This window comes from Lithobates pipiens, unplaced genomic scaffold, assembly GCF_037356315.1.
Source record: "Lithobates pipiens isolate NorthernLeopardFrog02 unplaced genomic scaffold, aLitPip1_a1.2 Scaffold_19, whole genome shotgun sequence".
NCBI lineage: Eukaryota > Metazoa > Chordata > Amphibia > Anura > Ranidae > Lithobates > Lithobates pipiens.
This window is the reverse complement of record NW_027507764.1, coordinates 106,715,908-106,731,370: the sequence shown is the minus strand read 5'-3', so window position 1 is coordinate 106,731,370 and position 15,463 is coordinate 106,715,908. Positions and strand designations below refer to the sequence as shown.

At 41.0% G+C, this 15,463-nt stretch overlaps 1 protein-coding gene across 1 annotated transcript in view; it reads right to left on the bottom strand.

The window, feature by feature from the left end:
• PTPRN2 (protein tyrosine phosphatase receptor type N2) overlaps positions 1 to 15,463 on the bottom strand; it is a 1,275,947-nt gene that overhangs the window by 802,281 nt on the left and 458,203 nt on the right. The window contains exon 6 of the mRNA XM_077491142.1: positions 222 to 657. Coding sequence (XP_077347268.1) covers positions 222 to 657 — 436 coding nt within the window. The remainder of the gene's footprint in view (positions 1 to 221; positions 658 to 15,463) is intronic.

The following is a 15,463-nucleotide window of genomic DNA, read 5'->3' as shown; positions in this document are numbered from 1 at the left end:
CCAATGTGTCAGCGCCTGTGTAAGGGTGCCCACGGGTAGACAGCATGATAAATATAAGCTTTGTATTTTTTCAATATGCACTACCATTTCTTTATATATAGTCCAATAAAGTAAGACATTAAAAGCAAATATAACAGAAAATATTGCTATAGTCCATTGTTATTAAAACGTGCCTATTGCGCTATAAATGAAACAAATGTCTGAAAATAAGCATGTATTACCATCCACGGCACTCAGCGGCTCCTTTGAGTTTTCTTGGCGAGAACTGGATTTATAAATCAGAGTTCCCAGATTTGGCCTTGTCAATATGCGGGCTTGCGGTCTCTGAAGGTAAGACTGGATTTGATAAGTATTCTCTTTATCATCTTTAGGAAGCACTTCATCATGTTGACTGAGTTTAGGGACATGGTATTTATTAGAGTACATCGGAGAAACTTTTACTCTTCCATTTGGGTCTGGATTATCAGGAGCGTGTAGCGCAGACTTTTGTGCAAGGTACGTTTTCAGTGCTGCGAGTAAGGTCTTCTTTTCAGCCGCTGCTTCCGATTCCTTTGGCAGTTTGTCAGCTAAAGGTTTAGATAATGTCTTTGAAACCATCTCAGGAGTTTTCTGATGGGACGACGGAGCAAACAGACCTGGAGTTTTTCCCTTCGAGTTCTGAAAACAGAAAAGAAAAACAAAGTGATTTAATGCCGTATTAACTATTGTCATTTATATCCCTGAAAATAACGGTGACATATTTCCAATTAGCTAAAACAAACAAGGTAACAAAAATCCAATTGCTAATGCTCGAAATAGTCTTTAATTCAAAATGATCTTTCAGGATCCCCAGAGAAAATTTTTATTACTTAAAACGGTAGTTTGCCAAATTGAAGAACTTTCTTTATATTTGTTTTGTGATAACTTTAAAGAAAGCAGCAGGTAATACATTCTATGCAATAATATAGATGTAAAGTGAAATACTATATAAATGTGCACTTTCTATTGGTCTGGTGTCCTTCGGTAGAAAAGTGACTGAAGGCAAAAAGTTAAACATTGTGAACAGACCGGCTTTTTTTTGCAGATAAGACATGCATGTCATCTTCTGCATTAACCGCTTCAGGCCCGGAAAATTTTACCGCCTTCCTGACCAGAGCCCTTTTTGTGATTCGGCACTGCGTCGATTTAACTGACAATTGCGTGGCCATACTACGTTACACCCAAACAAAATTGACGTCCTTTTTTTCCCAGAGCTTTCTTTTGGTGAAATTTGATCACCTCTGAGGTTTTTATTTTTTCCGCTATAAACAAAAAAAGAGTGACAATTTTGAAAAAAAAAGCTTTTTTTTTTTTACTTTTTGCTATAATAAATATCCCCCAAAAATATATAAAAAAAATTTTTCCTCAGTTTAGGCCGATATGTATTCTTCTACATATTTTTGGTAAAAAAAAAAAATCGCAATGAGTATATATTGATTGGTTTGCGCAAAAGTTATAGTGTCTACAAAATAGGGGATAGTTTTATGCCATTTTTATTATTATTATTTTTTATTAGTAATGGCGGCAATCTGCGATTTTTATCGTGACTGCGACATTATGGCGGACACTTTTGACACTATTTTGGGACCATTGTCATTTACACAGCGATCAGTGCTATAAAAATGCACTGATTACTGTGTAAATGACACTGGCAGGGAAGGGGTTAAACACTAGGGGATGATCAAGGTGTTAAGTGTGTCCTAGGGAGTAATTCTAACTGTTGGGGGATGGGCTACCACTGACATGACAGCGATCACTGCTCTCATTCACAGGGAGCAGTGATCTCTGTCATGTCACAAGGCAGAACGGGGAATGCCTTGTTTACATCTCCCAACACATCTCTTTACATGACACGATCGATGGGACACTGGCGGACAACGAGTCTGCGGGTCCTGTGGTCATGGTTACGCTGTCCGTGGTGGGTGCAGGCGCACCCGCTAGCCCTGCCAATTAAAGGAAACATACAGATACGCTCATTTGCCCACCACTGCCATTGTGCTGACGTATATTGGCGTGCATCAGACGGTAAGTGGTTAAAATACGCTTACCTGTCTGTTTGCAATTCCCCATATAATTTACAATGAGCTGCCCACGTGTAGTTCAGTTTACATTCGAGCACACTCAGTGTGTTGGGATAACTGCACTCCTGCACATGCGTGGGAGTGATGTCCCTCCGCACCAGCCTATCAAGGTGGCTGCAACCTGAAAGAAGATGCTGGCGCCAGTGAGGGACCTCATGGGCTATGGAGGATGAGTATTTTTGCCTTTAGTGCCACCTTGAACAGTTTTGGACTATAGCAGGATAAGAAAAATTGGTCATCATGCTGAAATCCACTGATTGGCTGCAGCAGTCCAGCCAGGATTGCCAACCATCAGTAAATTTACGGACGGTATGTAAAAAATCTGATTTTTATGACTGTCTGTAAATATCAGGGGCTGATACTTTGTCATGCTGTGTTGACTTTTTAAGTGTAAAGCCAGACAAATTACTTGTTATGGGTATCATTAGTGTTTTCATATTGGGTTTATACTGTTTAAATATTGGTTGTTTTCGTTTTTAATAGGAGTTCTGTCATTTTTTTAGGTTGTTAGTAAAAAAATGTGCTCTGTCAGTAAATGTTTCATGTTCTGTCAGTAAAACAATGCTGCAGGAGGTTGGCAATATTGGTTGCCCAGGTCCTGTTCCAATATCTTAGTCCTTGGAAGCCGGCTGCCTGTTTGGGGTTTAGAAGTGAGCAAAAAAATCTGGGAGGAGAGCCTTATCACATGACCTGTCAAAGTGACAAGAATGGCTCTCCACCAGAGAGAGTATTGGACAGTGGCGCAAGCTCAATACCATAGGGTGCAAAAAGTCTGTGGTGCTGAGGAATAACTGAGGAAATGCAATATCTGCCTTCTATTTTCCATTATAAATTGCCCCCTTAATGTAGTTTTACATAGAACTAGCTTAAAAGAGAAGTCCATGTTTTGAAAAAAAACAATCGTACTCACCTAGGTGGATGCAGCATCGTTCCAACTGATTGATCAAAGACCACAACCAGTTCTGGTCTTCAGTGAGAAGAGCCAGTGACTGCTAGCCACCGACTCTCTACTCTGCCCCTCCAGTGCTCACTGAAGTACTGGGCTGTAGAGGGGGTGGAAGCGGCTGGCTCAAACTCTCAGCATCTGAGGCTAAGCTAAGCTTCTGGCCCTCTGTTGACTGTATATAGGTCACAGAAATGCAGAACGTAGTCCACTCCTGTGATCCACAGGAGAAGTGGGGCCAAAAGAGCTTTCCTGGAGTCCTTGAATCTGTATTAATATCAGGTTTACCCTGTACACAACACTCAATGAGAGAAAATTCTGGAAGCCAATCAGACTTTACTGAACTGCACAGTGCTTTATTGAGAAGAAATCAATGTCCACTCAGACACTGGATGGGTCCTAGATGAGGCTGTGTTGGTCTACTGTGGTGTAGTCTGCAGAAAGGTTTTGGGGATCACATGACGTGGCTGTGCGGTTTGGCAGGAGGTGCCTGGATCACAAAACTAGCTGAACAATATACATCTTTTGACTAGTAAAGCAGTTTTCCATCAGTGTATTCACCTGCCCCCAGGGATTAAGCTATAAGATACTTTTACAAAGCGTAGGAGTTGGCACAACTAAAAAAAAACTTTACAAAACAGTACTTTCAACAGACCACAAAACAACCTTGACAACATTTTATAAGGAACACATTTATTTAAAAAAAATAAAAATAGGACCTGGGTGTGTGGCAACTCCCTTTTTAGTACAGAATAGCTGAGCATATCAGAACCAGGATAAAGCTATTTTATTACACAATAAGCAACGCTTCCCCAATTTCTTTTACGTGAGCTGTGCTGCCAGGAAGGGATGGCAAATAAAAAATAGTGGACACTGGACTTTATCTGGGTCACAAGGACAACAGACTAAATATCTTTACCAAATTTTACTGACGTATATGAAGTTAAAATACATAAAGATTACAATTATATAAAACTCTATAAGTTAATCACACCTGCATTATAATATTGGCATGGACCCTATTAGAAGTCAAACTCTGGAAAGATGTATCCGTGCACAACTAAATCTGATGACACTAATGTTCTGTCCCCTTCTGCTCTCCTCTTTCTCAGTTGGTCTTGTGCAGATCCCCTGTGCTCAGCCCCTACGTGGGGGTTCTGTAGTGGTGGATGCCCCACTTCTCTTCCCTTCTTCCACTGGGGAGAGTCTGTTTATGTGGAATTTGCAACTCTAAGGAGTGGAACAGATTTTGATGATAAACTGTTGTTGATTTATTGATAAATCGGCCTATATGGATGTATAGTAACTTTGTTATACCATGTACCAACATTGTTGTTTACATTTATGATTATTACTTTAGACTATCAAGTCTTGAAGTCCTCTTGAGGAAGCAGGTTGTTTTTCCATTGAAACGCATAGAGGCAACAACAAGGTGGACGAGGACCCACCATGTACCAATCATTGCATTGCCTTTGGAGAACCTTCAATATAAAATAGGCTATTGGCATGACACAAGAGATGGTCGGAGACTTCAGACATCCTACAGGACATGGTCAGAGACCATGGACATGCTACAAGAGGTGGTCAGAGACTGTAAGTACACTATACAGAAGTGGGTCTGAGGCTGAGGACACAGTAGAGGCTGCAGGAGCCCTAAGGGCAACACAAAAAGTGCCTAAAGGACTGCATGTTAAACCCCAGAGCTATAAAGCATTGACAAATTACTTGCACATTGTTAATAACATACATATATTACTTTTTTTTATTTTTTTTTTGTTTGGGGGGGTCACATGACCAATTTTGGATACATTTTAAATGTCTTGGGAACACAAAACAAATTGTCAATTTTGGTGAAGTTGTTATCTGATCCAGGACTTCAAGTTCCAAAAGCCTGTGCTGCAACTGCCCACTGCAGTAGAGGGAGAATGAAGATAAATGACACCTCTGCTCCCATCTCCTATCCTTCAACGGTACATAGCCCATAGGGGGCAATAACCATAGGTATACACTTACTTAGTAATTTACATGAACATTGATCTTCCGATACGATGAACAACAGGTCATCAATGTAACGACAATAGAAAACTGTGTCCACATGGCTGGAGCAATCATGTCCAAAAATGTGCGTCCTCTCCCATCCCATGTTTAGGTTGGTTAATGAGGGTAAAACCTTCACCCCCCATGGAGGCACTGCATCTTTGGAGATAATAGCCCCCGTCAAACCTAAAAATATTGTGTGTAAGTAAAAATTCTAAATACAGTAGAATGAATTCTTATAGAACCAATAGTAGCTACCAAACTTAAGGAAAAAAGCAACAGCTTGTAAACCCAAAGAATGAGGGATACTAGAGTATAGGCTTGTAAGATCACAAGTAGATTTCACTAGAAGCTGTTTCATGTCCCTAAGAAACCCGGGAAGACTGACTACAAAAGTCTGCAACTGGCTATACCCACTCCCCTAGACGTTCATTAAGTGACCCAATGCCGGCAACGATTGGTCCATCCTCAAGTGATTTAACCCCTTGTGGATTTTAGGAAGATGGTGAAACACCAGCATGGTTGGACTTTCTGGGATAAACATGTCTCTTTCCTTCTCAGAAAATATACCAACACAAACTGTTCTATCTAAAAGAGTGGATAATTTTTTTTAAAGAAGAAGTAGGGTTTGCCTTTAGCTTCTGGTAGGTGTCTATATCAGACAGCTTCATCTTTATTCACAATCGAATCCATGACCACAACTAAACTCCCTTTGCCAGCATTTCTTATAATAATGCTGTCCGAGCTCAAATTCTTAAGTGCTTGTCTCTCAAAACTAGTGAGATTGTCTGACACAAAATCAGCCCGACAACTGCGGGCCAGATCCTTTTCCATGAGTTTCTGAAATAAATCCAAATCCTTGCCCCGCGATGCCACTGGATAGAAATCAGATCTAAGTTTAAAAGAAAATCGCTTAGTGTGTATCAGTGGGATCTTCGGGGCATGGACCAGATTCTGAAGCCAGATCAATGAGATCTTGTAACATACAGACCCCTGTAAACAAATGAGGGGAAGGAGGAGACTCACCTGTATCAGAAGCAGCCAATGGATCCTCATCACGTGTGTGCGATACATCAAAATAGTGCTTTTTTGGGGGGAAGACAAATGTGCAAATTTACTTACATCTAACAATGTCCTTAATAAATCGAAGTGCCTTGTGGGGCAAAAATTCAGCCCCTTTGATAGTAGCTTCTCTTTATTCTCTTCATTTAATACCTTCTTGGAAATATTCAGAACATTGTAACTTATTGCAGGGTTTTTGCCCCATAGTGAGTAGTGAGTGCCTTTTGTCTCACTTGTGTCTCCTTCCTCCTCTCCTTGTTTTTCTTTGTGCTGGTTTCTTTTTTGCTTTTTTGCTGATCCCACAAGGGTTTCCTGAGACTGTGCAGCCATTAATCGGCCGATCCTTGTTGATTTTGGTAGTAGACTGGTTGGGTGATGAATCAGATACCATCATCATGTATCATTGGCTGGTTTGTTTTTAGGATCCAAAAAGCTGACCCATTTTTTATGCATTTTATGTGGTCGGCCAGAGAAAAAACGGAGCTTTTTCCACAGATATACGTTGTTGCTCTTATAATCTATGCAATCCCTGGTCATCTTGCCTCTCTTATTTTCAATGACATCCTTTTCCATTTTAATTGGATCCTGTCTAATTTGTCCCTAGTATGTATGAATGTAAGTTAGGGACCTTAGATTGTAAGCTCCTTGAGGGTAGGGACTGATGTGAATGTATATGTAAAGCGCTGTGTAAATTGATGGTGCTATATAAGTAACTGAAAATAAATAAAATAAATAAATAAATACATTTTCTCCAGTTTTTTGTTTAGGCGACCATCTAGCTCCAAAAAGCCACTATGGTTTTGTAGAGTGGTCAAGTCCTTCTGTATAATGGACATTTCAGCTTGTAAATGTTCCAGCGCCTTCTTTTTTGATGAAACAATGATATCCATCAGCTTGAACGAACATGCTGACAAAGTGTCTGCCCATTGTTTCTTGAGATTATCATCAAACAAATCCGATGTAGGGAATTTTTTGATTCTCAAGGATAGGCTTTAGAGAAGCCTATCCTTCATCTAGCTAATAAACTTAAACGTTATCCATCAGCTCATCCCCCACAGTTTTTTTATTTATTTTTTATTACTTGACCCTCCCTCTTAAAATGTAAGCTCTAACGAACGGGGCCCTCTGATTCCTCTTGTATTGAATTGTTTTGCAACTGTACCGTATGTCTTTATTTTGTAAAGCACTGTGCAAACTGTTGGCGCTATATAAATCCTGCATAATAATAATAGTAAGTGAGTTCACATTATACACAATTGAAGCTGCGTTTTCCTTTAAATGTGGAGAGGGAGCCTTTGTGAATCTGTGGCATCATTCACATATACTTGGTGCAGAATTATCTCTAATTTGGACCATTTTAGTGTAACAATTTTATTATTATTACTGTAAATGTTTTATTTTACAACTATATTATTTTACTATAATATTACAGTTTTATTGAAACTTTTGTATAACATTATTGTCAGAAAATGTGACTCCTAATTACTGCAGCTATTTTTCTGTCTTATGCATGGTCAATAATTGCCAGAGATTATGCTGTACTATTGTTCTACCATTGTATTGTAAAAACTTTATTGGTGTATTTACTTTATTAAAAATCCCAGAAGGTTACTTGTCCTTTTTTAATTAGGCATAATCATGAACATTCTTCAGATTTCAGCTACAATTACGAGTATATCTGAGGCTGTGTTCAGTTATGCAGAAAACGAACTCCATACATACACAGACTTATTTAATAAGGCAGAGAGCAGAGTGCAGTAACCCCTATCAACCAGTTAGAATTCATCATTAAAGAAATGCTGTGAGAGGAGGGGAGAGGAGATATACAGTGTACTTGTTTCCTTCACTGATTAGGGTTTTAGCATAATTTTACAATATCATGTCTAGGGCGCTCTACTTGTCCTGCGTGTCTCCTTGTAATTTGATGACGGAAGCTAAGACAGGCAATTTTTTCTACGAGTCTCCAGTTTGATAACAGCTGACAAGGGAAGGTTAAGATCAAAATGTAGACTGAGTGAAAGACTATGTAGGTGGGCATCATAGCCAAAAGCAGGCAAATCTTACTAAAAGTGTTACTAAACCCACAACAGTAAAATCAGTCTGTATATGCAGTAAAGCAGGCTTGTTATACTCATTGCAGAACCAAGGGGTTAATCCTCTGTATTGTGTAAAAAGGCTGTCCGATCATGTCTTCTCTGACCCCCCCCCCCCCTTCGTCCACTGTCCCCAATCTGCTGATAGGACAGAGGCTAGGGGACAAGCTGCACGTGCTTAGTTTGGTGTATTGCTAGAGAGTTTTTTTTTTTTTTTTTTTCTTGGGAGAGTGCATGTGATCAGCACAGGGCCAATCAGCACTATCCAGGGTCCTGCAGCCTCATAGAACAATCAGAGGAGAATGTAAACTCCGCTACAAGCTTTAGCCAGACACTGATAGACATCAAAAGACTGCTATATACTGCTGATGAGAAAAGGTATTTAGAGGTTTATATGTACTAAAATAATTGCATTTTCATGTTCTGTGTACTGTGAGAGGCCAGATATAGTGAATGCAGGGTCCTGGGTTTATTAAAACTTTAACTACTTCCCACACGGCCACTGTATATAAACGACCGGGTGGGTGCTCTCTCCTTCTGAGGGGACGTTCAGGAACGTCCTTCAGAAGGAGGGGAATCGTGCATGCGCGGGCCCACGCAGCAGCGCGATCCTGATGCGCTCGTGTCACCTGGACATGGCGCATCTCCGATCAGCACAAGGGCTCTGCGATTGGTCCTCCTGATCACATGACGGCGGTGATTAGACATGTGATGTAAATACAGAGCCGGTTGTTAGGTAATCGGCTTTTCTCAACTCACACAGAAGTTGTCGGTGAAGACAGGAGAGCGGAACACTGCAGCCAGCTGATGATCAGTCAGTAGGAGCTGTATTTTTACAGCTTTTTACTCACTGATCACCAGTCTAGTGTCCCCACAATGTAAAAAGTAAGCACACATGCCTCCAAAACACATGTCCCCACATAGTAAAAACACCTGTCCCCCACATATGTAACAGTAAAATCACATGTCCCAATGATTATCTGCACACATATGTCTGTGATCACCTGCGCACATCTGTACATGATCATTTGCGTACATATGTCCGTGATCACACAAACCAATTATTATACACTTAACTGAATTTTTTTTCACTAAAAACATGTAGCAGAATACATTTTGGCTTAAATTTCTGACAAAATTTGATTTTATTGGATTTCTTTTAAAATAGAAATAAGAAAATGTTTTTTTTCCAAATCTCTGCTCTTTTTTCGCTTATATCTCAAAAAATAAAAAACTGAGTTGTGAATATATACCACCAAAGAAAGCTCTATTTGTGTGAACAAAATGATAAAAATTTAATTTGGGTACAGCGTAGTATGACCGCGCAATTGTCATTGAAAAAGCGAGAGCGCTGAAAGCTGAAAATTGGTCTTGGAAGGAAGGGGGCGAAAGTGCCAAGGAAAAAAAAACCTCTCTGTGTTTGTTTTCGGTAATGGTCAATTGCACGGTTAGGTCTGCCCTCCGTGACTAATATATGAATGCGCTGCAGCAGAAGAGCTGCATGTCTGTTAAAAGGGCCACACCATCAATGTATGGTATATCCCAAAGTAGGATAACCCCTTAACAATAACATGCAATAGTCTTTACAATTCTTTCCCTGCCAAATCTTAAGACAAACTTAATACCTTCCCTTAACTGACACTACTCCTAAGGATTTTGGAACATAAAGAAGGTGTAACAGGATGACCCTGTGCTACTGTGTAAAATGGTTGTTTATGCCAGGTTTGTGAGAAACATGCCTACTAATGATGCAGGTGGTTGCTGCATTTATATTAGAGCCAGAGATAGAGCTCAGGGTCCCACCCTCCTGAGGCAGGTTAGTGTGTCTGAGGGAAACTGTGCGAGATACTGCCATGCGTCAAGGTTGGGACAGAGGAAGGCCTGAGCAGGAGAGGATATCCATGAGGGACAAGAGAGAGCCCATGTGGGACAAGAGAAACAGCAAAGGAACTGTACAGAGACAGTCTAATGCCGCGTACACACGATCGAAATTCCCGACGGAAAAAGCTCTGATGGTTTCCCGTCGGAATTGCGCTCAAACTGTCTTGCCTACACACGGTCACACCAAATTCCGACTGCCAAGAACGCGGTGACGTACAACACGTACGACGGGACTAGAAAAATAAAGTTCAAGACCTAGTAGCCAATAGCTTCCATCTCGTAGTTGAATCTGAGCATGCTTGAGTTTTTGTGCATCGGAATTGCATACACACGATCAGAATTCCCGATAGAAAGTTTTTCCATCGGGAAAATTGGGAACATGCTATCAAATTTTTGCTTGTGGGAATTCGACCAGCTAAATTCCAATGGAGCATATACACGGTCGCATTTTCCGATGAAAAGCGCTCATCAGTCTTTTGCTGGCTGAAATGCTGATTGCGTGTATGTGACATAAGAAGGACCAAAGCTGCTAGGAAGCTGTAAATAAGATGCAGAGCTGAGGTGCAGCGACTGGGCATAAACACTGGGACGTGTTTAATGGTCAAGTGGACCACAAATGTACTAAAAGTTCAGGAGGGAGACTGAAGAGGTACCTGAAGACAGCCAGGAGGCTAAATGTATGTTTTTGCAGTGATGGTGAGAACCCCCTGCATGGGAAGACATACCTGAGTGAATTTTGATGTTTGTTTAAATAAAAGTGGGCAGGAAAGCACTGAAAACTATATTTGGTATGGAGTAAACTCACAGTTTTGACACTACCATTGAGTTAAGAAACCCCTACGTGCAGGCCCGGACTGGCCATAGGGCACATTGGGCGTTTGCCCGGTGGGCCGAAAGCCACCAGGCCGCATGTCTGGCTGTGACATGCAGGGTTAGCCGTGGATTCCGACATGCATGGCCAGCCGCTAATGTTCCGCATATGCCGGTGGTGGTGTGAGGATTGGAGGCATTCTCTGCCTACCAAGTCCTGCTATACAGCTCAGTGTGGAATCTGAGCTGTGCGGACAGCAAGAACATTGCTTCTAAACACATACATTGCCAGATGGTGTACAGAAGATCCGAGTATCCTTTCTATCTCCCGAGCAGTCTTGTGCACGCTCGCTCTGCACACTCCTGCACTCCCATCCTGCTCCCTTTCCCTTACCCCGATCTCCAGTGCCCTTCTGAGAGAAGCCGGAGCCCAGCTAGTGCTGCTGACACTGTGCAGTGTGGGAGTTGAGCTGAACTATGAAAAGTTTGTGAAGATAAGCTGATTAATGTCAATGAGATACTGAAGGAGTCGAAATAGCAGGCGAGTGTGTGTGTGTGTGTGTGTGTGTGTGTGTGTGTGTGTGTGTGTATAGGGGGCTGCTAAGTTTGCAGTCTCTCCCCCATAGCTGACACAAATCTCTCAAGCAGGCAGACATCATTGTATAAGCATCCTTCGATCAGTCTGTGTATGTCCACATACTGGGAACTTCATTTTTGACCCTTTTTATTTAACCCTGTGTTATCCAATTTTTTTCCAGTGAAAAGTATATACTCACCACACAAACTAATAATAATCCTCAATAAACAGCAGAGCGTAGTGTGCTAGCACTATTATATGAACACTTATTAATCCAGAAAATCATTTCTGTTTATGGAGGATTGTTTTTTTGCATTTAACAGGCTCAGTTCACACATAGAGGTGTGACCAAACATGGGCATATTTTTCATGCATCATGTGTAGGGAATCCCAATCATTTCAATCATTTCAATAGTATTCCTTACCTGCAAACAACTAAAAGTATGTCCACCATGTCGGTGCCAGTGTCCAACGGTCATTGCCAGTGTCCACGGCATGGCAATACATCGGCATTGCCATGATGTGGATCCTGGACTGCAACTGTGCAAAACCCATGAGCCATGCATGCATGGTAAGCAGTGCCATCCAGGGAAATACAGTAGGGCAACAACAGCAGAACAGGCATTGTCCCACCAATGGTAGACGTAGACAAAGGAGACCCATGTGTATGAAGAAATTTCAGTTTAGTGGTGTGGACAAGGCTTAATACTTTATAACAGGTTTTTCAGTAGTCACAAAGCCCGTTATTACGCAGTATTCACAAAGCCAGTTACTTGCAAGAATTGGGACTGATCTGAGGTGTGATGGTCCAAAGTTCAGTTGTTTCAAGTGGTTTACAACATTTATTTAACTATAAAGATTCCTTTCCGTGTGAAGTTGACAGTTTATATTTTTTTATATTATGTATCTGGCACTCTTAATTTCTTTGAAAGCATTTTTTCGCACACTATGCCCAAAAGCCCCTGGATTACAGCAACCCTCATTTTGTGCTGCTTCATACTATTTTCAGTACTCTACCATCACAACCGGAGTTAAAGTAATCAAACCCACACATCCTGGAACCCCACATCACATCCCGCCATCAACCGCCCCAGCAAATGCCCCCACCCCGGGCTGCTAAGTCTAAAATGCCCAGGCCTCTTTTTTTGTCCCAGTTTGGGCCTGCCTACGTGTCTCAAAAGGAATTGACTAAGACTGGAGCACCTGAAATCTGGAGCAGTTTTGAATGGCAACAAATCTGCTTCTATCTTTCATTTTCAAATCTTAACTGAACAGGCTAAAGCTAGAAGTTGATTGGTCACTATACAGTACACAGTGCTCCAGATTCTTTCAACTCAAGTTTTAGTAAATCCCCACCACAGAGTCCATGTCAGGGTCTAGTCTGTACACGGGATCTTGGCTGTGTCTGGCAGTAGTTCTTCTTGCTGAGACACCTGAGATGCTGGACAGCTCCCTGCCTGATTGATCAGACAACTTATGTCTTGTTTCTCATGAATCTTGAACTCTTTGCTCCTCTCATGAACATCCTGATTTAAGCCAAGCCTTTCCACGTCCTGTTTTCCAGATTATTGTGCTTGCTCTAGCAAATATATCACTCTTGTCAATCCTGCTGCTGTCCGTATCTTTGCTACCACTCTTTACCAACCTTTGGCTTGACCCTCTATTAGGCTTCTGCTTGATCCCAGTCTGCAACCAATTGTAACTGACCTTTGGCTTGTTTACTCACTATGTTTCTGCTTGATCCCTACCGGCTATATCTGCTACAGGACTCCAGCCTGCTCACCTCCTGGTGGGACAATCCTGAGGACCGGGATCTGGTATGAACATGCAGCAAAACCCATCTCCACCATGAAGAGTTCTAGTGAATACCTTCTAGTATTTAGACACCACACCTCGGGTGAGCCCACTTCATCACCCAGGGTATGTTTTTATATCCATGTTGCTGGTTGATCGGAGTCTCTCTACCTCTATAACTACTGGACTCCACCGCACAGTTCAATGTCACACCACCAATGCCACGTCTCGACATACTTAGGACTGATAAGTTTGAAAGCCTTTATTCATTTTGGGAAAGTAATTCTGAAAAACATATTTAGGTCCTGGCCTCCATTTTTTTTTAAATATTACAATTGCAAATCACAGGAGACCACATGCTGTCCCTCTAAACAAGTGTGTCATTTCCTGCCTGGAGTTCTTCTTTCACTGCTATGAGTTTACTACACCGATGGGTGAATGGCTGCTATGGGTTGTAGTCAATTAGATATCATAACAGTTCTTTTAACTAACTTATTAACTAAGCCTGAAAGAGCATAAACTGTTTTCAGGGCAGACCTGACATGAAAGGACTCCCGTGGTGGTTATAAATTTATAATATTAGATATAACCTTTAGAACAGTTTTCAGTAGTTTACTGTACAGTGCTACTTTTGAACAAAAATCAATAATATATAAAGGGTAGAAGAGAGCTTGGCATTCTAATAAGAACTTAAAAATATGGCAGATTGACAGACGCCACTTGGCCCTCTATTACTGAGTATTTCTTCCAGAAAATCCTGTTATATTTTATTTTGAAAACTGACATATGAAAGGTCAGGTAGAGATTTTATTTTATTAATACAACAGTCAATGTATTTGAGTGACACCGATAGTTGGGTGTAATACAGGTTTGGGATCTGTAAGCCCTAAAGTCATGTAAACAAGAGTTTTCAGGGTAACTCTTATACAGATAGATATGGGTTTGCTAAAGGCACATTGCCTATGAAAATAGAAATGCAATTTTTAGATGGAAAAAGTGGACATGGCTTATCTTTGACTGTTTCTGTTTTTAAAAGATGACCCTAGGGGTAGCATTATAACAATACTATACCTAGGGTCATGAATCTCAAGCATTCAAAAAGGTGTACACTCTAATAACCCCTTCAGTTGAATTGTATCTAAAATATTTTTTAGTAGAAAAGGGTTAGATACTATATCAGTTTTTCAGTTTGTAAATGAACAGGAGCCTCTGTACGGAACACTTTCCATTCATTCATGGTCCAGTGCAGCTGAGGCTGCAGAAAAAGGGATTGAGGAATCTATGTCTCAAAACTGAGACATCAGGGGTCTTGATCCCCCCAATTAACAGTGTTAGAAAACATAAACATAAATAAATAAATAAATATAAAAAAAAAAACAATTAAAAAAATTAAGGGCTCATTCACATGGGTTCAGTGTGAATGAGCAGTTTATTTGTGCGTTTGGAGCCACGTGTAATTCTATGAGGATGCAGCAGCTGTACGAACACAGCCACGGGTCCTAATTTGACAGGCGTGGCTCTGAATGCACACTGTCTGTATTTGGGGCCGTACACCTGCATGCACATGCCTGTCAAATTAGTACCTGCAGTTGTGTTCGTACTACTGCTGCATCCCCATAGCATAACAGACTCTGCACACAAAGCTCTCACACAACAACTAGACATACATTTCCCTTCAATTTCCCTTCAATTCTTGGAGACAAAACAAGAAGTGAGAGGAAAACTCCCCAAAGTGAAGGGAATTCATATACTCTCCGGCCACTTTATTAGATACACCTGTTCAGTTGTTTGGCAACACAAATTGCTAATCAGCCAACAACATGGCAGCAACTCAAAGCATGTAGGCATTTAGGCATCTAGACATGGTGAAGATGATTTGATGAAGTTCAAAACCGAACATTAGAATGGGAAAAAAAGAGGATTTAAGTAACTTTGAACTCGAAAATGCTTTGTTGATGTCAGAGGTCAGAGGAGAATGGGCAGACTTCAAGATGATAGAAAGGCAACAGTGACTCAAATTACCACTAGTTACACCCAAGGTAAGCAGAATACCATCTTGAATACCATCTCTGGTAAAACACATCGTACCTTGAGACCGATAGGCTACAGCAACAGAACCGGGTGCCACTCCTGTCAGCTAAGAACACCAAAATTGAACAATAGAAGA